The 22,255-nt window shown below is 49.3% G+C and overlaps 11 protein-coding genes across 11 annotated transcripts; 4 read left to right on the forward strand and 7 right to left on the reverse strand.

The window, feature by feature from the left end:
* Nucleotides 1-1,087: 1,087 nt before the first annotated feature.
* Nucleotides 1,088-1,351, reverse strand: N7533_013373 (general substrate transporter; the record flags this gene model as incomplete). Its single annotated transcript, XM_057110023.1, has 1 exon — nt 1,088-1,351. The coding sequence occupies one exon, from the start codon at nt 1,349-1,351 to the stop codon at nt 1,088-1,090; it is 264 nt and encodes an 87-aa protein (XP_056952725.1).
* Nucleotides 1,352-2,301: 950 nt separating this feature from the next.
* On the forward strand, nt 2,302-3,557 carry N7533_013374 (putative NAD binding Rossmann fold oxidoreductase; the record flags this gene model as incomplete). The annotated part of the gene is made up of 4 exons (XM_057110024.1): nt 2,302-2,701; nt 2,756-2,857; nt 2,930-2,991; nt 3,048-3,557. 4 exons carry the CDS (start codon nt 2,302-2,304, stop codon nt 3,555-3,557), a joined length of 1,074 nt encoding a protein of 357 aa, XP_056952726.1.
* Nucleotides 3,558-4,763: 1,206 nt separating this feature from the next.
* On the forward strand, nt 4,764-6,797 carry N7533_013375 (flavin-containing monooxygenase; the record flags this gene model as incomplete). Its single annotated transcript, XM_057110025.1, has 3 exons — nt 4,764-5,049; nt 5,114-5,522; nt 5,576-6,797. 3 exons carry the CDS (start codon nt 4,764-4,766, stop codon nt 6,795-6,797), a joined length of 1,917 nt encoding a protein of 638 aa, XP_056952727.1.
* Nucleotides 6,798-7,343: 546 nt separating this feature from the next.
* N7533_013376 (putative glycerol dehydrogenase (GCY1)) lies at nt 7,344-8,609 on the reverse strand (the record flags this gene model as incomplete). Its single annotated transcript, XM_057110026.1, has 6 exons — nt 7,344-7,621; nt 7,690-8,017; nt 8,045-8,074; nt 8,130-8,370; nt 8,403-8,487; nt 8,549-8,609. The coding sequence occupies 6 exons, from the start codon at nt 8,607-8,609 to the stop codon at nt 7,344-7,346; spliced, it is 1,023 nt and encodes a 340-aa protein (XP_056952728.1).
* Nucleotides 8,610-9,262: 653 nt separating this feature from the next.
* On the reverse strand, nt 9,263-10,315 carry N7533_013377 (ankyrin repeat domain-containing protein; the record flags this gene model as incomplete). Its single annotated transcript, XM_057110027.1, has 1 exon — nt 9,263-10,315. One exon carries the CDS (start codon nt 10,313-10,315, stop codon nt 9,263-9,265), a length of 1,053 nt encoding a protein of 350 aa, XP_056952729.1.
* Nucleotides 10,316-11,108: 793 nt separating this feature from the next.
* N7533_013378 (cobalamin-independent methionine synthase II family protein) lies at nt 11,109-12,396 on the reverse strand (the record flags this gene model as incomplete). Its single annotated transcript, XM_057110028.1, has 2 exons — nt 11,109-12,076; nt 12,138-12,396. The coding sequence occupies 2 exons, from the start codon at nt 12,394-12,396 to the stop codon at nt 11,109-11,111; spliced, it is 1,227 nt and encodes a 408-aa protein (XP_056952730.1).
* A 1,097-nt stretch (nt 12,397-13,493) lies between these two features.
* On the reverse strand, nt 13,494-14,825 carry N7533_013379 (methionine aminopeptidase MAP1; the record flags this gene model as incomplete). Its single annotated transcript, XM_057110029.1, has 3 exons — nt 13,494-14,147; nt 14,220-14,618; nt 14,700-14,825. 3 exons carry the CDS (start codon nt 14,823-14,825, stop codon nt 13,494-13,496), a joined length of 1,179 nt encoding a protein of 392 aa, XP_056952731.1.
* A 354-nt stretch (nt 14,826-15,179) lies between these two features.
* bna4 (kynurenine 3-monooxygenase) lies at nt 15,180-17,166 on the forward strand (the record flags this gene model as incomplete). Its single annotated transcript, XM_057110030.1, has 3 exons — nt 15,180-15,294; nt 15,631-15,845; nt 15,973-17,166. The coding sequence occupies 3 exons, from the start codon at nt 15,180-15,182 to the stop codon at nt 17,164-17,166; spliced, it is 1,524 nt and encodes a 507-aa protein (XP_056952732.1).
* A 407-nt stretch (nt 17,167-17,573) lies between these two features.
* Nucleotides 17,574-18,240, forward strand: N7533_013381 (uncharacterized protein; the record flags this gene model as incomplete). The annotated part of the gene is made up of 2 exons (XM_057110031.1): nt 17,574-17,738; nt 17,785-18,240. 2 exons carry the CDS (start codon nt 17,574-17,576, stop codon nt 18,238-18,240), a joined length of 621 nt encoding a protein of 206 aa, XP_056952733.1.
* Nucleotides 18,241-18,585: 345 nt separating this feature from the next.
* On the reverse strand, nt 18,586-20,436 carry N7533_013382 (WD40 repeat domain-containing protein; the record flags this gene model as incomplete). The annotated part of the gene is made up of 1 exon (XM_057110032.1): nt 18,586-20,436. The coding sequence occupies one exon, from the start codon at nt 20,434-20,436 to the stop codon at nt 18,586-18,588; it is 1,851 nt and encodes a 616-aa protein (XP_056952734.1).
* A 904-nt stretch (nt 20,437-21,340) lies between these two features.
* On the reverse strand, nt 21,341-22,022 carry N7533_013383 (cornichon family protein; the record flags this gene model as incomplete). The annotated part of the gene is made up of 4 exons (XM_057110033.1): nt 21,341-21,433; nt 21,499-21,565; nt 21,657-21,812; nt 21,922-22,022. The coding sequence occupies 4 exons, from the start codon at nt 22,020-22,022 to the stop codon at nt 21,341-21,343; spliced, it is 417 nt and encodes a 138-aa protein (XP_056952735.1).
* Nucleotides 22,023-22,255: the final 233 nt, after the last annotated feature.

The raw sequence follows: 22,255 nt of genomic DNA on the forward strand, positions 1-22,255 counted from the left end.
AATGCACCCAAAATGGCAAGAGGACGGCGGCCAACTCGGCCAATCGTTACAATGCAAACAGATACGCCGACAAGTTACAGGGCATTGAAGACGCTAGATAAAATCAACGACATTTCATCTGTTTGCCCCAACGATGGGAAGAAGGTAGGCGCGTAGTAAATGAATGCGTTAACCCCGGAGAATGCTGGAAAAAGCACACACCAACTGCAACAGAAGTCCGGCACCAATTCTTTTTTTCTTAAGCAAATCCAACCAGCTGTGCAACTCTAGCTTCCAGCCTTTAACTCCAGGCTGGGTCTGCTCTACCACAAGGCGTTGAAAAACGACTTCGGAGAGGATTCCACTATATTCAGCCTGCACGCGTGCATCCGTAGTTGGGAGGCCTCGAAGCCTTGACAGGCTAGCCATGCATTCTTCAGAACGATCCACGAGAGCAAGCCAGCGTGGGGAATATGAGAAGAAGTTTATACAGACGCCCAGTATGGTAGAAGATACCATCTGTAGTCCAAGGGAGAGGGAACGAGATATTGCCTTCTAAAAACCGAGTTCCGAAGGTGATCCAATACGCTATCATGACACCGGCGATAATAGAAACGGACTCCAGAACCAGCAATGTACCACGAAGGTTCGGCGGGGACATCTCCGAAATATATAGAGGTGCTGTCTAAAGATGGAAATCAGCAAGATGCCGCGGGACTTTGAGGTCATGGAGAAAAGGAAATAAAGCCACTAGCAGGAACAAAGCATATTTACCATAGTCAGAGTTCCGACGCCGACAAAAACGATTGCTCTCCAAGCGACCAGCGTCCCAAATTTGGGGCAGCCGTTTGAATGATCGCACCGAGATCAAAGATAATCGCAACAGTCAATGCCCATTCCCTGGAAACATTGTCTGCAAGATAAGGCATGAGGATTCATGTCATGAATCCCGTGCCAAAGGAATTTCTGGCCTGGGGGTAGTGTGCATGGAACTGGTCCATTACATTGATGATTGAAATGAAACCTTGATCGTATCTGTTGAGGACGGGTGCCTAAGCACCCGTGCCTGCCTTAGATAGCTTCGTCTCTCTCTCTCCTCTTCATATCATCACCTGTTTCGTGCATCTGCTTCCTTCTCATTAGTGTGCCGTCGACAGTATCCGAGTGAGAAACCGCCCAGCGATGCCAGAAAGGCGGCTCCGAAGACATATCCAGATGAAAAAATATCTCGCATTCCGTCTGGACCGTATGCACCAGCGAAATGGCCGAGTGCCTCACGTGCTTCGAATGTGCTTGTGGCAGTCACTTCTGCATGCTCTGAAGATGATTCAGCCAGAAGTTTCTCGGTCGTTTTGTCTATTTCATTCGCCATGATACTATTTCAAAAAGGAACTGAAGAAGAACTTGAAACAAAAAATGTGATTGGGTACTGTAGTCACAAATTCTATAGTAAAGGGTAAGCACAGAGGCAACAGGGGAACAAATTCACCTGTACACTGAGTTCTTATTTTCAAGGTTCCAAAGTTTATTGAATATGCTTTCATGGGGATGGCGGGTCCGGGGTTTGGGACTAAGCTAAGTTGGGGCTTTTCATTGGCTCAGATCAGAGACAGAGGCCCGTGGCCGTCAATTTTGGGAGAGAATGCCGATATAACATGTCCCATGCGTCGGAAACACATAGCAGAAGTGATAATTGGACCTCGAGAATAGGATGAAGAGACAGAATGTAACGGAGACGGCATGGGTTGCTGGACTAGGCAATGCCATCTTTTTGGAATGAATTGAAGAAGAACAAATGCGCCGACGAATTTTGTCGTGAGGAAGAATTACTGAATATGGAAAGCTCCGCCGACACTAAAAAACACCGCTATTACGACGACGATATCCCAGCCGACTATGTGCAATCCAATTGGTCCCCATGCGCGTTATTCCTTGCATGGCGCCTGCCAACTAGGCAATTCGATGTCTACCGTATTCAACATCGGCGATGATCTCTACAGATGGATCTTCTTCGTCTCCACATCGCGACACTCACACGAGGTATTGGATTATGAGGGTCTATGACTACTCACGATGCGGGGAAACTTGCGGTTACAGTTGATGGCAAAGTCTAGAGATTCGTTCTCGAGGGAGCCTTGGAGGAAGTTGATAGATAAATAAGTCTCTCCGAGCTCTCAAGCCCTGGAGGTGCAGAAAAATAATTTACCTCTTGACTCGACATCTAAACTTTGCACGGCACATTTCAAAATTTTCCAAGGGCAAAGAGGACCGCCACTTCTACTCAATAGAAAGTTATTCCCATAAAAACCAAAACATTGAACCATGTCGTACGGCGATCGACGTGTGAAGTTTGCGCTTTTCGGTCTCGGCCGTTTGGGAGTGCTTCGAGCTCGCATCCTCGCTTTTCAACAGCCTCGAATCGAACTCGTCGCTGTTTGTGATACCAAACCAGGCACTGGCAAATGGGCTGCAGAGAACTTGCCCCCAAATGTAAAGTATTTTTCGGACTCTCAGGAGTGCTTGAAGAACAGTGGAGCTGAAGCTGTTCTCATCTGTACCGCAACTGCTACACATGCGCCTTTGATTCTGCAAGCCCTTGATCTTAACCTGAACGTCATGTGTGAGAAGCCCGTCTCTGTGGACATTGCTACTACCAAAGCAGTCGTCGAGAAGTCGGCTTCTAGGCCTGACCTCAAATTTCTCATTCCATTCACTCGCAGATGTAAGTATTCCCAGACATCAAACTCCAAATGTACCAAATACTGACCCTGTCCAGATGACAAGTCGTACCGCCAGGCCAAGGCCCTAATTGATAAAGGAACCTTGGGTGAAATTCACGCCGTTGAGACAACTGGTATCGACCAAGCAGACCCAAATGGTATGCCGATAACGTCCCAGTCCAGAGTTCCTGGTATGCTACATGAATTGATAGACTGAAATTTTTCTTTAGCCTTCTTCGTGGCTTTCTCTGAGATGTCTGGTGGAATCTTCCTTGATTTCGGCATCCACACTGTAAGTACTAATTTTTGACTACCTACCCATCTGCCGATTCATTAACACGGATCTAGGTTGATGCCGGGCGATACCTGTTGGATGTCAAGTCAGGTCTCTCCAACCCCAAGAAGCAAGTCAACAGAGTCATCGCCTTTGGCCAAAACGCGGTATATGGGGACTTGGCCAAGTACGGCGATGCTGATAACGCCTGGGGTCTGGTGGAGTATGCCAACGGCAAGATCTTCAAGACTTACCTCGGTCGTACGCTCACCAGCGGCTTCGAAGATACCACGCGATTGTGTGGCACCAAGGGACATTCGATTATCAGTTCGAACTCGAATGTTGAGATTCGCGACCATCTCGGTATTCGCTCAGAATCCGTTCCCGATGCATTCACTCTCTTTGATGAGACCTTCTTGACCGACCTTGCTGAATTTGCCGACGCGGTACTTGATAACAAGCAGATGACCTGTGTACCTGAGGATGCCTTTGAGGCGGGTAAGATCTGTGCTGCTCTGCAATATTCATTCCGCAAGGGTGTGCCCGTATACTTCGATGACAATGGCCTCCCTATCATGGACTAGATATGAATCATTTAGATTTTTTACTTTGGTACGAGATAGAAAAAATGCCAGTACGAGTTCGTGTTTCAGTTTCCAACTTCAACATAAATTCAGTGGTTGCTACTAGTACAGCAGAAGTGCTGTACTACCTAGTACTAGTGATATCCTCAATTTGGTTCTCAACCCTTACTACTCGAGTACTAGTATACTTCAAGCTACCAGTAGCTACTGAGGTTCTGAAGATTCCCGCTGAATCAATAGTTAAGCTTGTATCTGATCTAGGTATTTCTTGTGACAGTAATTTTTCATGAACATGGTGCTCTACGGGTACAAAACGCTATTTTGTACTGTTGGAGCATTAAATTATATCTCCATCCATGGATGCCCCATAGTCTAATAGCCCTAAATCAAATCAGTTGACTAATGCTAGAATTTTCATCGATAAAAACGCATTCATCGCAATTTAGATGGCTGCCTTTTCTGTTCGCTATCATAGTTCTCTATGTAATACTACAGCGATAATACTAATCAAGATATCACCACCGATAGGGAATTCCATTCTGTCAATATTTGCGTTACTGGACTGCTCTCCCATAAAATTTGCTATCTAGGTAGCGCCATTCTATAGGGATGCAAGCCGTGATCGTATCGCCGCCACTTCTGCTTCAACTTCCGGAAAGACTTACTTGGACGGGTCAGTGTCTGTCATCATCGCAGTTTCTAGTTTTAGAGAACGGTCAGCTTTTCTCCGAGTCCCACCACCCATTAGATGGCCCGTGCCGATGTAAATGGATACCTTCATCCAGCCTGTTGAGGCAATATCGAGCGAACCTCGGCGAGGGGGTATCCTGCCGCTAGGAATGCCCCAAAAAAGCAGTCTGAGCAATCAAAATGAGGCAGAGCTTACAGAAAAGCCATCGTGCGGGGTGCGGGGATGACATACATACCTTGTGATATGAGGATAGACTCAATATAGTTGGAATGCGGCGATGGTTGCCTAATACAGTAGTTTTTGAAATGATCATTTTTAACAACTTTCAATTACTACTAGTACTAGTATGTGAGCTTTGAATAGCTCGAGGATAGATATATAGATCATTCAATTTTTCTTTTCATTGAATTGACTATACCGGGATCTCTGGAACATTCGCATTCTCTTGAGATCAGTTCATAAACATTGCCAAAGCGGCACCATCTTCAGCATATTACTCATCAAAGCAATCGAAAATGGCACCTTATGTTCAAGAATTAAGTGGAACCGATGTGCTCTCTCAAGCTCCCCTCCATTTTAAGAGCGCGATGTTGAACCATGACCAGATCATAAAGCCTGTCGCGGATGATTTCATGTACGACTTCAAGTACAACCACCCTCTCCCTACCACGGATATGTTAGGGGTTAAAATCCCCACCGATTGTGATTCTCGGAAAGAGGCCGAGGGAATCGTCGCCCGTCTCTCTAAAGCCACATCGGAGGAGGACGCGCAATCATTTGCTGAACTGTTTCTCGATTCTGGTAAGACCTTTCTAAAAATCGAAACGTTGAACTTTAGTTGACCTCACCCATCTCGGACGTACAGGCGTTTGGCGTGATAAGCTCTCATTCACCTGGGACTTCCGTACTTTCAACTTCAAAGATACCATCCTCAAAGCCGCTGCCGATCTTTTGTCTCAAACCAAGGCTAGAAATTTCGAGTTTCTCGACCCTGCACCCTCGGTGTCTCATCCTTACCCCGATTTCTCGCAACTACAATTCGTTGTGTCTTTCGAGACCGAGATCGTTCTCGCTTCTGCCGTTATCAATGCGGTCCTCACTCAGGATGGTTGGAAAATTTACACCATGCACACTGTTGCCGAAACACTCAAACAATTCCCTGAACAGGCTGCGCCAGATGGACATATGACCGGCATCACCAGCTGGGAGAGTCAGAGATCCGAGGCCATCAACACAGTTGACCCAGAGGTATTGATCGTCGGTGGTGGACAAAAGTAAGAGTCCATGAAGTTAAAATCTATGGTGTCACGCTTACTTACTGTCTTAGTGGCCTTGCTATGGCGGCACGCCTCAAAGTTCTCGGTATGGACAGCTTGATTATCGAGCGCAGCGACGAAATCGGAGATGTCTGGAAGAAGCGTTACGAGTATCTCTCATTGCACTTCCCACACTGGCCAGACAACTTGCCATATTTCAAATACCCTCAGCATTGGCCCACTTACACCCCAGCTCAGAAGCAGGGTCTCTATATGAAGTGGTATGCATCTGCCCTGGAGCTCAATGTCTGGACCAAATCAGAGGTTGTGAAAGCCGACCAAGATAACGAGGGCAAATGGACAGTTATGATCAGCAAGGAGGGCAAAGAGACACGCACACTACGCCCCAAGCAGCTTATCATGGCCACATCACTATGCGGTGTCCCTTCTATGCCGGCTGTTCCTGGCATGTCTGACTTCCGAGGCGAGATCCGACACTCCAGTGCGCACAAGAGTTCGCGTGACTTCGTCGGAAAGAAGGTCTGCGTCGTCGGTACCTCATCCTCGGGATTCGATACAGCATACGAGTGCGCTCGTCTGGGAATCGATGTCACTCTTCTCCAGCGATCACCGACTTACGTTATGTCATTGACCCATTCCGTCCCCCGCATGCTTGGAATTTACGCACCCGACAAGAATGGAAATCTCCCAGACACTGAAGCCATGGATCGAATCAACTTCTCTACGCCAGTTGGACCTAGTGAGGAACTGGCAAAACGCACCGCGAAGACCCTTGAGGAACTTGACAGGCCCCTGTTGGAAGGTCTCAATGCTCGTGGTCTGCGAACATGGCGTGGCCAGCGCGATACTGGCAATTCTACCCTTGGTCAGACGCGGAATGGTGGATTCTATTTCGATGCTGGTGCCTGCGAAGAAATCATCAACGGCAATATCAAAGTGGAGCCTGGTTTTATTCAGGAGTTCACTGAAGATAAAGTCATCCTGAATGGCGGACGCGAGAAGGAATTCGACCTTGTTGTCTTTGCTACCGGGTTTTCCAACACGATCGACTCCATTCGCGCCACTCTCGGTGAGAAAATTGCCAGAAAGTGCGGACCTATTTGGGGTATCGATGAAGAAGGCGAGTTTAAGACAGTCTACAAGGAGACGGGAGTGCCCAACATGTGGATTATGGTTGGTTTCCTTCCAATGACCCGGTATGCCTCTAAGTTACTGGCTTTGCGGCTCAAGGCCCTCAAGGAAGGCATTTCCCCTCCACCTTACAAGATTTAAACGATATAGAAAAAAGACTTTTTGATCATTAAGCGTTGAAATAATCCGAGTTGCACCGTAAAAGGTCAGGGTTTGGTCTTCCTTGCGGATTTTATGCCTACCACTAGTACAACATGATTGATTCAACCCACAATTAAGTCAAGTGTCTTTGGAATACTTTAACCCCTAAATGAGAGCCAAAATCTCGACTCGGCTTGCATAATGCGAGCAATGATCCCCCCCTTCTGAACCACTGAGGCGATATTACGGCGCAAGCCAGACTCATCAAACCTTTTTCTAAAGATTTCATCAAGCGAGATAATAATTACCCATACCAGGGTCATTATGAAAATTTTTAAGCTCTCTAATCTAATTTGTTCTCTTATTACTAGATTCAATATGCCCTCAATCGCTGGTAGAATCTAGATTATGTCCTGGTCTAAATGAGAAGAATTCGGAATCGATAACGATTTTATCTTGTTTGCAAATCACATTTACAAATCTATAAAAGGAAAGAGCTTGCTAGCTAGTTTTATAGTTTAAATACAAGTCAAGACCATTCAAATTCTACTGCTTGTACCAGTCCTCGAAGCCGAGGTCCCATCCGAAAAGAGGCGTATTGATACGCTTTGCCTTTCCTTGCGCAGCCAAGCCATTCAAAGCATACATGTCCTCGCTAGAGAGAGCGATGATCTGGCTATTACTCACAATCCGGCTTTCCTTAATAGACTTTGGCAGTACGACAATGCCCCTGTTGACATGATAGCTGATCAGGACCGTGGCGGCGGAGATATCGTTCTTCTTGGCGATTTCCTGGATTACGGGCTCAGACATGAGGGGAGCACCTAGAAGTCACCATATTAGCTGATGTTGCCCTCACAGAGGCTTGGGATGATTTCCAACAGAGACATACCTTCAGAGCCAAGTGGTGAGTAGGCTTCGAGGAGGATTCCATGCTTATCGCACCAGTCCTTCAAAGCGTGCTGAGGAAGGAAAGGGTGTAGCTCGACTTGGTTGACAGCAGGGACAACAGTCCACTTCTTTTTGAGCTCTTCCAGATAAGGAATTGACCAGTTTGCCACCCCAATTGCCTTCACCTTGCCAGCCTTGTATACCTCCTCCATCTGGCGCCAGGTTTCATTCTGGTCCCAGGAGCGGTCGACAGATCGTGTTCCATCGGGATTTACTGGTAGAAGTGCGCTTGATTTGTTCTGTTTGTGCTGGTCAGACTCGTCAATTGGCTGATATAAAGCATCATGGTCACTTACAGGAACAAGTCGGACTGGCCAGTGGATGAGCTAGTATTTTTGTTAGCCTTGCCACATCTGCCGGACCAAGGAAGGATTGATTTACGTAGAGATCCAGATAATCCGTGCCCAAGGCCTCGAGTGTCTTTTGAAGACCTTCTGCAACATTGTTCTGATGAGTATTCCACAGCTTGCTGGTAATGAAAATGTTTTCGCGAGGAACACCGCTGTCCTTGATGCCTTGACCGACTTCATGTTCGTTTCCTAGTGATCCGGTTAGCCGGGGCCTAATTGCATTCTTTTCCCTGATCGAACGCACCGTAGATCCTGCAATCAGATTGTTAGTACTGTTCTGTCGAGAATAGATAGGAATACTTACAGTGCTGCGTCAATGTGACTGTATCCGTTCTTGAGTGCGAATGAGACTGCTTGACGGACCTGGCCAGGTTCAGATCTCCAGGTTCCTAAGTTCCATGTCAGCAAAGACGCCCCTAGCTCTCAAATTTACCACAGCTTTGATCGTACCCAGTCCAACGGCGGGGATCTGAGTGCCATTGTTGAGCTTGAAATGAGTCGAGGGTGCCATGTTGATCGCAGAGGAAGATGATGGTAGTTAACCAAAATATAGGAGCGTGTCAGTTGATGATACTTTCAAAAGAAATCTCACGGAACCAGAGAAACCCATTGCACGGGGTCCCTTCTATATTTGACCTCGACATTGTCCTCAACCGGGCCGAGTGAACCCAAACATCATCGCATGGAGTACTACCTGCTCCGCGCGAGATCGGACAAAGTCCGGGGCCCCCTTCAGGGGAATTTATCCCGATTATGACCCAGCAAATGTCGGCCGGTCCCCTCTAACACTCATCCGATATTGATTTTACGTGACAGGGTAAAGAATGGGCGATTTGCTTCCAAATTAGTCACTCCAATTTCTACCTGTTCGCAGCACAATGCGGCGTAGCCTTCCGAATAGGGTAATATTCTATAATGAGGGGTGGTCGCCAAGACGCGGGGAGGCAAATACAGAGCCAACTTGAAGGCTCATGGCATAAATATAGTATATCTTGGCCGAGGCAGTATATTCTTCCTTCGAGATCCTGAATTATACTTTTGGAGCACAGAGCTACTTTCTAGGTATGACGCATAGAAAAACTTGAAGTTTGAAGTTACATTCTCGGTTATACCCCCCCCGTTTAGACATATTCATAAACAAGAAAAAACTGCTATCTGTGTTGTCTATTCACACCCTTTCTCCCATTTTGCCCGCGTTTGTGCTTGTATCTGCGCGGGCGTCAGGCGTGCCAAATTAGGCTGATCCATTGATGCGCCGGCTTCTCGCAATATTGAGACGATTTCGTCCAGGGCCCGGTTCTTCTCCCCAGGTGTGGGGTATTCAATCGTTTCATCTGCCTTCTGTTTGCGTATGAGCCTGCCCCCCACCGCTTCATGGAGAAGCGTGTTGCCTTTTTTGTTGATGACATTCACATCAGCGCCCCGACTGACTAGTAAACGAGACGGCTCGATTTGTCGCAGGTTTCTTGCCATCCAGTGAAGGGCCGTCCAGCCATTGGCATCAGCTTTGTTGATATCAACGAACGGGATGAACATCTCAAGCAGATCGGGACTGATTGGGTCGTCATATGACGTACCAGCAGCTAGCTTGTGTAGCGTGGTTTGACCTTTCTTGTCACAGGCCGTCCTGTCGGCACCATGCGCGAGGAGAAGCTTGACCAATGGCATAGTGTAAATTTCACGAACAGAATTGCACGTTTCGTGGTGAGATAATACTCTCAAGAGAGCAGTTGCACCTGATTTATCTTGTGCGTTGACAGTGCTAATAGTTGGGTTGAGGCGGAGGAGAGCTTTCATAAGGGCCAACTCTCCGGCATGTATGACATTTCCATATGTGAGGAAGTTAAAGACTGCTCCATCAGAGCTCTGCGCATTGATCGTGTCTGGATTAGATTCCAGTAATAAGTTGACAAGTTTGAGCCCCGTCGACATTGTTTCCTCGTCCGACGGTCTTCTGAACGTGTCACTGAGATTAAGCAAAGCCCAGTGAAGAGGAAGTCGTCCTCTACTGTCAGATGCAGATACCGCCCGAGCAAATTCATCAGCACCATAGCGTTCGAGCAAAGTCTGGACGAAAGCTAGGTTCCAGGATCCGCTAGCTATGTGGAGCGCGGTCACATTCTCAATATTGCCTTCCCATGTATCATACCATGTTTGTTTTGCATGAAGATCAGCTCCTTCGGCAATGATTCGAGATGCTAGTTTGTAGCTCCCCATAGCTGCTGCTGCCCCCAGCACCGTAGTTCGTTCATTTGGAAGGTGTTCATCCGTTGCATGGACTGAAGCGCCTCTATCCAGCAGACTGTATACAAAATCTTCAATAGTACTCTGGCTAACAAGTGTGGAAGTCTCGGAAACGAATTCTCATGATTACAGTCAAAACAGAACCAGTATTTCGAGAGCTAACTCTCAGGAAACGCTTCTTGAAATAAGCTGCATCATAGGAGTTGGGTTTCACTGAGAAATTTTATTGGGAATTTTCTGCTATAATAATATTCAAAATTTAAACCAATCATGATGGCATAAAGGGTTCGGACCCTCCCCAGAAATAGCTAGATCTAATTGACTTGATTTCGTCGAGGATCTGGAATCCTGATATCTTTTATGCACGGCTTGTGCCTATGCAGCCCCCGCCTACGCAGCAAGGTACTAGTAATGAGAGGCTTCATAAGTCATAGCAGAATCGATAGAGTATTTTAAAGTCAGGGTACCTTGGACCTTGGAAGATCAAGTCCGAAACTTTATTGGCTACATCTAATACACCTTGAAGCCAGCTCCATTCACACGTGGAAAAAAAATAATCTCGTAGTTGATTGAAATACCTCACTCGCCGACGAATCCAAACCGCCTACTCCAGATTAATACAGAATGATAAAATTGTTGAATGCATATCTCGTGTCATCTCATCTCATCTCATCTCATGTCTCGTTTCCCGTCGCTGTTGAAATTCAAGAAACCCTATACAAGCCACCACTGGCACATCAATCATCACTTCATTTCAGGCACACGTTTATGCCTCTCCCCAGATCTCGTCGGCGATTTGCCGCACTAGACTGAGCTTCTTCTTCTCATCATCCAGGCTGAGAGGATATCCGCTCTCGTGGGTGCTGAAACCACACTGGGGGCTAACACAGACACGCTTCAGGGCCTCTTCGCGCGTCTCACCACTACCCGAAGCAACAAAATCAGCAGCCTTGTAGATGCGCTCCTTCATCGCCTCCTTATCCTCCAATTCGCGAAGCTTAGTGCTAATCACACCGACAACAACATTCTTGTCCTTGGGGAGAAACTGGAGAGGCTCGAAGCCACCAGCCCGCTCAGTGTCGTACTCGAGGTAGAATGTGTTGACGTTAAGGTTCTCGAACAGCTTCTTCGCAATGATATCATAAGAGCCCTCCGAGAAATGGCGACCACCGATGAAGTTGCCTCGGCACAGGTGAATACCCGTGTGCATGTCGGCAGGGATCTTGGCGAGACAGTCATTGTACAGCTGGACATAAGCGTCGAACAAGTCATCGACAGATCCAGTGTTGTCCTTGTCATCAGCCCAGCCCTGACGGAAGTCCTTGGAGCAGAAGTATGCCATTCCGGGGTCGTCGAACTGGACATTTCGCAGGCCGGCCTTGTACAGCGCGTCCAGCTCGGCCTGGTAAACCTCCGCGACGCCCTTGAAGTACTCTGCGTCGTTGGCGTAGGCCTCGGGGGTATAGGCCTTTCCTTCCTTGTAGCGCATGTGGAACCACGCCGGGGTGATCATGGTCAACTTAATGTTGCTCCATTCGCTCTCGGGCAGGGACTGTTGGACGAGTTTGAGCTCGTGCAGGTTTGAGAGAGAGTGCTCGGGGTTCCAAGAGAGCTTTGAGCCAGCGATGACCGAGTCACCGGGCATGACCTTGCGGTCTTTTTCAATCAGACTGACGACGTCGGGGTGGTAGAGTCTGAACATTGAAGCGTCGGCATCTTGCAGACGGATGGTTCCTGGGGTCGTCAGTAAAAGGGTTTCTTTGAGAGAGAGCTAATACTGTTCAACATGACATACCCTCGAACTCATCCCACATGAGACCCCAGAAACGAGTGCGGTTGTACTCGCCCGAGGAAACAGCCTTCAAGCCCAGATCGCGCTGCAGCTGAACCACATCCTTGACAGCCTTGGTCTCAACAGCCAACAAGCCAGCCTCTTCTTCGGAAATTCCAGTGTCGCGAATCTTTTCACGGACCTCGAGGAGGTCATCAGGACGCAGCAATGAGCCCATGTGCTCGGCCCGGAAGGGCGGTGCGCTGTGAAGCTTGCCGGCCATATTGGGAAGTATCTGAAGTGGAGATTGGAGGTTAAGGTACGGATTGATCTGATGGGTCAAACAGAGAATTCCACAATAATTGCAAGAGTCCCACTGTTAGGAGAAAAATGGAAACAACTCCAGGATGAAAAGAATGGAACAGAAAGTAGAAGTGGGATGTGGAGAGGCTGAAAATGGAGGTGGGGCTTTAGGGTTCTCCAAGGATTCATGGAAAGCTCATGTGGGGTCATTTCGGCAGTTTGGAGAGCTTGCATATGTACAGAGTAAGTCATTGTCAGACAGCCAAGTCATATAACGCGGGGTAGGGATGATTTCGTCAAAATAGTGGATCGAGACCTTCTGCACGGTGCTTAATTGGGGGTAATCAAAAATACAATAAAACACACTCGCTGGTATTTATGCCAAGTTTAGGGAATACGAGAGGTGTACTCTCGTACTCAGGCCCTATAACAATGCTATAGATTTTCTGGCGGGTGGCAATGTTAAATTCAACAGCCGGCAATATACCTAGTCAGGTTGAAAGAGAGATATATACCTAGGTATGTATATGGAAGAAGAGAGAATTAGCCACCAATATGATCTGATGGCAGGGACTTGAATAGTATTATATAACCAACCGTCCTCCATTAAATGACCAATCGAAATGAACTTGGCCAATTGATCTTTCCATTTGTCAAAAGTATCAGGACCAATGCATAATTCAATAGCAGCGCTGTATAAGCTTCATCCACTCTACTCTCCAAGTTTTGTAAGTAGCGATATCCTATACTTATACTCCATGCCCGCAGCCCCACATACGCGATGGGGCTCTTTGGAGATGCCGAAGGTGCCCCCCCAATTCAATGACATTGTGCAAATTCAAATGCTAGCCCCATGGCGGGAATTATACTGCTTCGAGGCCCGGTCCTTAGAAATGCATGGGAATGCAGGCCATACAATAGTCGAGATCTCAATGTCTCACCCAGCCGCAACTACTTATAGGGCTGCTCCCAATCTGCCTGGGTTGTCTACAGTTCCAGCAATCCAATCATGGCATGGACAGTCGTAAATTTGCTCCCAAGGTATCTAAACTTCCTATGCAAAATATAGCAGTATATTTAATTCCCAGTCTCCATCACAGGCATCGGGACCGGTCCACCCGGTGAATCCGGGAAACGGGCCGTAAGAACCTCAACACCGTCCTCGGTCACCAGCATAGTGTGCTCGAACTGGGCGGACAGCGATCCGTCCTGGGTGGTACTCGTCCAGTCATCGGGCCATGTGCGGTCACGGTGAGTACCGATATTGATCATAGGCTCAATGGTGAAGCACATTCCCGGCTTTGCAGTTCCGACGGCCTTATTCTTGGCGTAGTGAGGAATGTTAGGGGAGCAGTGGAAGAGCTGGTTAATGCCGTGACCACAGTAGGTCTTGACGACGCTGCAGTTGCGTGACTTGGCGTGCTTCTCAATCGCATTTCCGGGGTCACGGAACAGCATGCCGGGCTTGACGAGCTCGATTGACTTCTCCAGACACTCGCGCGAGGTCTCGACCACCCGGACCGCGTCGGGGTTGGCGAGCGCCTTATCTCCGACGTAGTAGGTTTCGTTGATATCACCGTGGAAGCCCTTGTGGTAAAGGGTGACGTCGATGTTGACGATGTCGCCGTCCTCCAGCGGCCGTTGATCAGGAATACCGTGGCAGATGGTCTCGTTGACCGAGGTACAGACCGACTTGGGGAATTGCATGTAGTTGAGGGGGGAAGGGTAGGACTAGAGGGAGAGAATAATGTTAGCGACAACCCTGGTAGCTGCTACTTTCACAGCCTCGGCCGGTGGTCATACATCGCGCTCGACACAGGCCTTGTGGACCACCTCGTCAATATAATCAGTGGTCACTCCAGGCTTCAATGCGCGGCCGGCGATATCCAAAACTTCACGCGCAAGGCGACACACGACGCGCATGCCCTCTTGCTCTTCCTTGTTGAGGATCTTGATGGTGTGACGACCGGCAAGCTTCTGCTCAGATCGCGGGATACCGTCACGAGCATAGTCGGGGTGAGGGATGGTCTTGGGAACGGTGCGTGTGGCGGACAATGGGTATACAGGACGTAGCGAGCCGGCGAATGGGAAGGCGGGGAAGGGATTGAAATGGCCGGTTGCTGGATCAGGTTCAGAAACTACTTTCGGAGTGAAGAGGTTGGCAAGGAAATTACTCTTCTTGTGAATGGACTTGTGCTCGCTCTATGAAACGGCAGGGGTTAGTGGGCAATGGCTTCGACATGGATCTCAATATAGATCCATCTCGGTGGGGGTTGAGCGTACCCAACTCCGCTTGAAGCAATCTTGCGAGCAGAAGAAGCTGTCGGTACCCATTTTCAGGCAGGTGGGACATTGAAGGGTGCCCGCATCGTTAGGGCAGTCTACTCCGGAGCACTTGCGAGCAGTCATGGTGGTTGAGGGGTAAATATAATGATATCGTCAATTTCTCGACGATCGAAGCATCGAAACTGCGGCGAGAAAATCAAAAAGCGGCGACGGGATACGCTAGTCCCATTGTGGACTAGCGTTAGTGGTGGGATGTTTGCTCTGTTTGCTCTTTGTACATTATCACGTGCCAGATTGCCTCATCTGGATGACTCAGCCATGATTATTCAGCAATCCGACATCGCACCACGTGACCAGGGTGATTCCGGCGAGGGTCCCAGACAAATTGAATTTCTCCCCCCCCTTCCTGACGGCGTTTGACTTTTGCTGAAGTGTTGAATCGTTTGTCCTTTGGGCGTATATTTCTGAATTTGGCCCATGGCTTCTCCCCGACAAAAAGTGGTGGTGGTCGGCGCTGGCCCAGTGGGGTCTCTGGCCGCGCTTTATGCGGCATCTCGTGGTGATGAGGTGGAAGTGTATGAACTTCGAGGAGGTACGTTAATCTGGTGCTTGTGAGACGAGGACAATTTCGGAGAAATTGGAGGGTAAAAGTACTGGCATCGGTGGTTGTGTTGCGCAGAGTCAACACTTGAAATTCTCCGGGTGACTCGGACTCGACTTCCCCCTCGTAAAATATATACCCTGAAATTTGCAACATGCACCACCCTTTTCCCTCCGATCCACAAGGTCCTCTGCCATCCATCAATGATGCCATCTGCAATACTCCTCCAAGATCTTCGATCATCTCCGAGTCTCTTTTGACTCTGAACCTTTGATACCATCTCACCACTGCAACTGGGGCCAAGCCAATAATCATGTCCGTCCGTAGATCTCCGCGATCCAACCACCATCCCACTCAACTTCACCAAATCAATCAACTTGGCCATCTCCGAGCGTGGCATCACAGCTCTTCAGGGCTCCAATCGCCCCGGTCTCATCGATGAAGTGCTCCACAAGACCATCCCCATGTATGGCCGCATGATCCACGGCCGAGACAGCGGTGCTCTATGGGAGGCGGCTCAAGCCTATGACGTTCACGGTCGTGTATGCAATCCACCTGCAATTCCCTGCATTTTCCCCCGGGCCTGCATCATGCATATCATCATGATCACCCCTGCAGTTCATGTGTATCACCTTCAAGCTCACACAGCCGGCTAATCTGATTTCACAGGCCATCAATGCTTTGGATCGCAGCGCTCTTAACAATGCCCTGCTCGACGAGCTGGAGCGTACCCCCAATGTCAAGTTATTCTTTAACTATAAGCTGACCGGTGCCGACTTTCACACCAACAAGGCCTGGTTTGAACGCCGCATCCCCGGCGACACTCCTCAGCCCGATAATCTCGGCGTGGCTGGCCGAGTGCCTGAAATCGAGGTATCCTTCGATTATCTGCTCGGAGCTGATGGAGCCCATTCCGCCTCCCGTTTCCATATGATGAAATTTGCCCGCGTCGACTATCAGCAGGAGTATATCGACACGCTCTGGTGTGAATTCCGCATTCCTCCCTCACCAGAGGGAGATTTCCGCATCTCGCCAAATCATCTTCATATCTGGCCCGGCCAGGAGTTTATGTTTATCGCCTTACCGTCCGAGGACAAATCGTTCACCTGCACACTCTTTGCACCTTCTTCGCATTACGTTTCCCTGGAGAACGCAACCGAACAGCTTCACGAATTCTTCGACCTGCACTTCCCCGGCGTGTGCCCCGAGCTGATCACCCCCGAAGATTTGTCTGAGCAGTTCGCTATCAACCCGCATCTCCCGCTGATCAGCATCAAGTGCAACCCACACCACTTTAGCTCCGGCGTGGCGATCATCGGCGACGCCGCACACGCCGTTCTTCCCTTTTACGGCCAGGGTCTGAACGCCGGACTGGAAGACGTCCGCGTTCTCTTCGAACAGCTCGATCAGCACGGAGTCTATGACACGGATCTGAGCGTCTACACCCGTAGCGTGCGCCGCCAAGCAGCCTTCCAAGCATATACCAAACAACGATGCGACGACACTCACGCAATCAACGACCTCTCCAAACAAAACTACCTCGAAATGCGATGGGGCGTCAAATCCCCGCTGTACAAACTGCGCAAGTCTATCGAGGAAACCATCGACCGCCGTCTGCCGTTCTTGGGCTGGAAGACGCAGTATGCTCGTATCAGCTTTAGCAACCAGCGTTACTCGGAGGTAATTGCTGCCGTCCAGCAGCAGAGTCAGGTCCTTGGTCTTGGACTGAGTTCGGCGATTGCTGTGGGAGCTGGAGCTCTCGCGATACTCTTGTGGAAACACCCTCGGCTCGTGTCCCCAGTGTGGCTTTGGCGGACGTCGCTGAATTGGATCCGTTCTGCCTCTCGGCTGCTCTGGAGATGAGGATACCCTAAAAGCATGTATTGTTTTACCTGAGATGTGGTAGTTTTTTTTATCTCTTTGTCTCGAATCCAGCGTCTTTCTGTTGCATAATAGACTTTCAGCCTGCAAAATGAACGTTTGATTCTATATTTCACAATTCATGACAATTTCCACTTTATCTTTTCATTCTTGTTTAGGAGCAAACCCTTTCCATTCACGTCCGTTGCCAGAATTGAGTCACTTCACTTCATTCACTTCAACTGCAACTTTGCACAAACATACAAATGTCCAAGAGTCCTCTCTCTCCTTTTCTACCATCCCATTTCTTCCTCCTCATCTTCCTACTCATCTTCCCCTTCTCTCATTACCTTTCCGACCCCTCTTCCCAACCACAGTAAGACCCTAACACGCCAAGTTCACTTGTCACAATGGACTACCACGCGGTCTACGATCTGACTAGATCAAGCCCCGAGCCCCCAAACCAGCCTCAAACCAATATCGAACCTACCCTTCCCACGCCCTTCAAGATCAATCTGAAGGGCAAGCATGTTCGGACCCCCAACTACAAGTCGATGAAGAGCTATGCCCCAGCGGTTCAAATCCCCAGCACACCTCCCATCTCTCAACTCCACACGCAAGCCACATATCTCCTCCCAACTCCCGCCTCTGACCACACCGACCTCTCGAAGATTGGCCGCTGCGGAATCCTCAACCACCTCCGCCAACTGCGCCGCGCCCCCCTGCGTTCCCGAGTCACCTCTCGCGAAGAAAGTAGACATGGAATATCTCAATGGACAGTCAGGAGCATCGTCTCCAATTGACTTCTTCTCCAGCCTGAACAGCGGCTACGATGGCGACTGTGACGAAGAGGACTGCGACGAAGGGATCGATATCAAGGAACCCGTCGAATACAAACAACCCTCCGAGCAAGAGATGGTCAAAGTACTGAGATCTCTCAAGTCCATCAAAGCGGAAATGCGACGCCACACTTGTCTGCTTCGTCTTATGGCCCGACAGATGTATCGCCGGGTTGGATGGAAGCGTGTTCGAGTTGGCTCTCGAGTTCGCCGTCTCGCCAAACGAATCAGTACTTGAAGCTCTCCATTCGTAGCTGGAAATCTTCAAAGGTTGCTGTCTTGTGGATATGAGTAGAAAATCGAGAAGAGCTTGTCAGAAAGAATGGTTAAGATGGTATTGTCTCATATCTATGAATTTGCTGTTATTAAGTGCAGAGAAGATTCAAATGGGCGGAGTTTAAGTAGCACGATGCACCGAAGTTATCACTGACCGGCTAATGAGGGACGAGAATGGAAATCTACTAGTACAACTCAAAGGAACAGAAGCAGAAAAGTAATGAGAATCATAAATTCAAACCCCCCCCATTAATTTCAACGCCAACAGAGCTGGTATAATGAAGCTATCCCCCAGCCCATGCCATATCTAATCCCAGTATTTGATAACACCCTCCAACCCACCAGTAACAACCTTACTCGTCTCTTGAGGGTGCCAATCCAAGCAAGTAACAGCACCGCCTTCCTTCCCACCAGCCTGAATCTTATGATACATCTTGCCCGTCTTCCAATCCCAGAAGCATGCAAATCCAGCACTATCACCCGAAACAATGAACTGACCATCGGGCGAGATCTTCATATCAATACCGTAGCCCGAAGTGTTGTGCCCACGGAAGCTCTTCTTGCGATTCTGGCGGAACTTATCGGTAGCACCATACACGACAATCTGATTATCGCCAGACTGGAAAGCAACATATTTCCCATTGGGGTGGGGTGTCGCACGCGTGAGGGCAAACATATAAGGCTCGGCAATAAACTTGATCGGAACGGGGATACCGTATTCCCAGGCGCGCAGGGACTTGTCGTCGGATGTAGTGATGAAGCGACGATTGTCGTCGACAAAAGTAATAGTATTGACAGCTGCCAGATGGTGATCGTATTCCTGGACCAGCTCTCCGGACCGCGTATCGAACTGAACAATCTTCTTATCCGACATACCAGCCAGGAATTCGTGCGAGTGTTCAGCGCTCGGATTGAAGCGCACAACGTGCGGTGTCTTGCCCGTAGAAAACCGACCAATGCACTTTCCGTACTCCGTATCCCAGAGCTTGATATTGCGATCGAACGAACCGGTCAAGAAAGTCTTACCAGTAGGGTGGAAATCTGTATCGGTAATCGCCTTATTATGGCCCGAGAAAGTGCGCAGCAATTCACGCTGGTGATAAACATCCCAAATCTTAGCCTTGCCATCCGCAGCCGACGAAAGCAACAAGTGGCCAGAGTTGGGGAAGAAACGAAGGGAAGTGATAGGCTTGGTATGCGACTTCCAAGTATGAACCAATTTCTTGGGAACATAGTTCTTGACACTGCCAACCTCTTTGCGCAAATCGACATCCAGATCCTGGGGTACATGCATATAGGTCCGGCCCTGGTAATCGAACTGCTCGGAGCCGTGAAACTCGCTCGTTTCCGCCTTTGACGTATCGCCCTGGTAGTCGGTAGCTTCCTTGCTCATGGCCGGCATGGGCGCATCGGTAGCCAGAGTCTCGTCCTCCTCGACAAACTCCTCATCACTAGCCAAGACATGATCATCCCCGTCGCCAACCTCATACTGATCAAACTCCTGATCATTCTGATATTTCGCCCAGGGACCCAAGTACGCCCCGTCGCCTTCGACGACACTCGAATCGCCCTTCCGTTGACGCTTCGCGCGCCACAAGGCAGACTTTTCTTTCGTAGGCTTTATCTGCACGACATCACGACCGCCAAACTGCGCGACATTCTCCATATTCCCGACAAACTGATCCGGCTGGGTCGGATTGCGCGTATAGCCCAGACTCTGGAAGGTGCGGTGTTGGGCGGAGAAAGTCGACTCGCTGATGGCGGTCTCCTCGGCGAATCCGGTCGGGACATTCTTGCGCTTGATTCCGTTGCCTGGACCGGCGGGTTTGAAGGGGTTGATGGGGCCTGCGGCTGGTCGTGTCATATCATCGTAGGTGGCATTGTAGGTGAGGGCTTGTGACGAGGTGTTGGCTAGGGTCATTTGCATGTGTGCTTGATCCTGTCGGGTCGTTAGTCTTATCTGGTCATCATGATGGGGAGCTGAGCTCTTTTTCATAGGGAGAAATGAGGGAGGGAGACGTAGGAGACCGGGGGACCAAACCTCTGTATTCACTTCTGGCGCGGCCACGATTTTGGTGGCGGGTGTTGCTGAAGTGGAAGTCTTGGGTACGGAGTCATCGTCGCTTGAATCGTACCCGAGGCCTAATAAAGCTGACATGGTAAAGGTGTGAATGGCAGAACCCCGAGTTGAGGTCTGGGGAGGTTGAATTGGAGTTGGAGTTGGGTGGAATTTTACGTCAGGCGAAGCGGAAGCTTTCAAGGTTGCTCCACTTGAGACTTGGCCATGTCCGCAACTACAACTACAACTACAACAAGTATACTACGAACCATATTCCTTGAATGCTACTACTATTAGAGCTATTAGTGGGATCTAGTTAATTAGCGACTTGTCAATTATTCAAGTTACTGATTGCCTAGGTAGGTACCTAGGTACTCATGCTAAATCCCACCACTTGTTAGTGCTACTGCCTCTACAAATATGCCAGTGGGTATCGTACGCTCTTCATTGCCAAACTGCTTGGAGATATATACAACTCACAGGCTGAAAGACAGGATAGGATTAACAGAGAAATGGCAAAAAGAACTGGAACAAAAGAGCAAGATAACCAGACCAGAAGAGAAAAACATAAACCTCTCCGGCTAGCAACTGCCCTGCAACCTCCACTCCACCACATTAGACAAAAGGAGAGGGGGAAAAAAGAGAAAATATCATCATCCATCTATTACTCCACACAGCGCATGTCGAACCGAACCGAACCGAACCATCGGGGGCTCAATAACCGAAAGGATTCTCCCACATCATCCAGTGTCGCCTACCCACTCCGCCAGAGGCACTGGCCATACCGGTGTATATCACAGGGATGGCTGCTCGGAGTCCCATGGCGGAGTCGTAGTGAACGCGTATCAACCAAGGCACGGACAGTGCATTCAAAACAATAGTTTATATCCTCGGCGAACTGTGACATGACTGTAAAAGATACCACATGCCCTGCCGATATAGGAGGTCCTGGGGGCTAGTTGGCACGACCATTGCGCATCGCATGCTCGGTCTTGGTACGAAGTCAGTTGCCCTCGTCGCGGATGAGAGCCACAATCATGCTGTACAGGTAGAAGAAGAACATCAGGAGGTGGAAGCCCAGCTTGATGAACGATTCCTAGCAGGGGGATGTCCAGTTAGCGATATCCTATGCGGTAGCCTAGCAGCTCGGCAAAAACTCACCTTCTTGTGCACGTTCAGCTTGCGGAAAATCTCGGTCGCATCCAGCAGGTGCTGGTTGTCGTAGATCCTATAGACAGAGGCATTCCATGTTAGCATATCTGATGCGATGGTAGACCAGGGGAGGGAAATGACGCGTGCGAAACATGGTCGGGACGTACTTCTTCGCATTGAAGGCGAGGAGAGGCAAGTTCAGGACGATCGCAAGCCAGTAGCCGTTGATCACAAATAGGAAGGTCAGGAAAGCGTGGACAGCGGCTTCGGGGATGATGTAGGCGTTGAGGCGGTTGCAGAGGTCGATGGGGTTGATGTAGTCACTGTGCGGGGGGAGAATCAGAGATTAGCTGGCATTCCGTGATGAAGCATCCCCAGGCGACTGCCTGAGAGGTACATTGGAGAAATCAATTCGTTGTAGGAGGTACTCACCACTCGAGATCGCTGTACATGATAGTGAAGAACACCTGGAGGAAGAGGTTGACGGCGTTGATCAACACCGACAACAGATAGAGCCACGCTTCACCAGACATGATGGGCAGAGATGGGGTAGTATGCGCTAGCTAGAAGACTGGTAAGCAGAAGTCGCGATGTCGGTGGCGTAGGAGGATGACGGAGGAGGGTCGAAATGCCGCAGAGACGCAGGTGCACACCGGAATTGGAGATGAGATGGTTTTTGTGGGGTCCGCGGCCCAAAAGTCCCCAGGGAAGTCGGCGGAATCACAGAGACCCCCCGACAAGGTGACCAGGAGGGTGAGGGGAAGGG

Source organism: Penicillium manginii (genome assembly GCF_028828005.1).
Source record: "Penicillium manginii strain IBT 31320 chromosome Unknown utg000011l:1.0-1395921.0:1.0-1396616.0, whole genome shotgun sequence".
Taxonomy (NCBI): domain Eukaryota; kingdom Fungi; phylum Ascomycota; class Eurotiomycetes; order Eurotiales; family Aspergillaceae; genus Penicillium; species Penicillium manginii.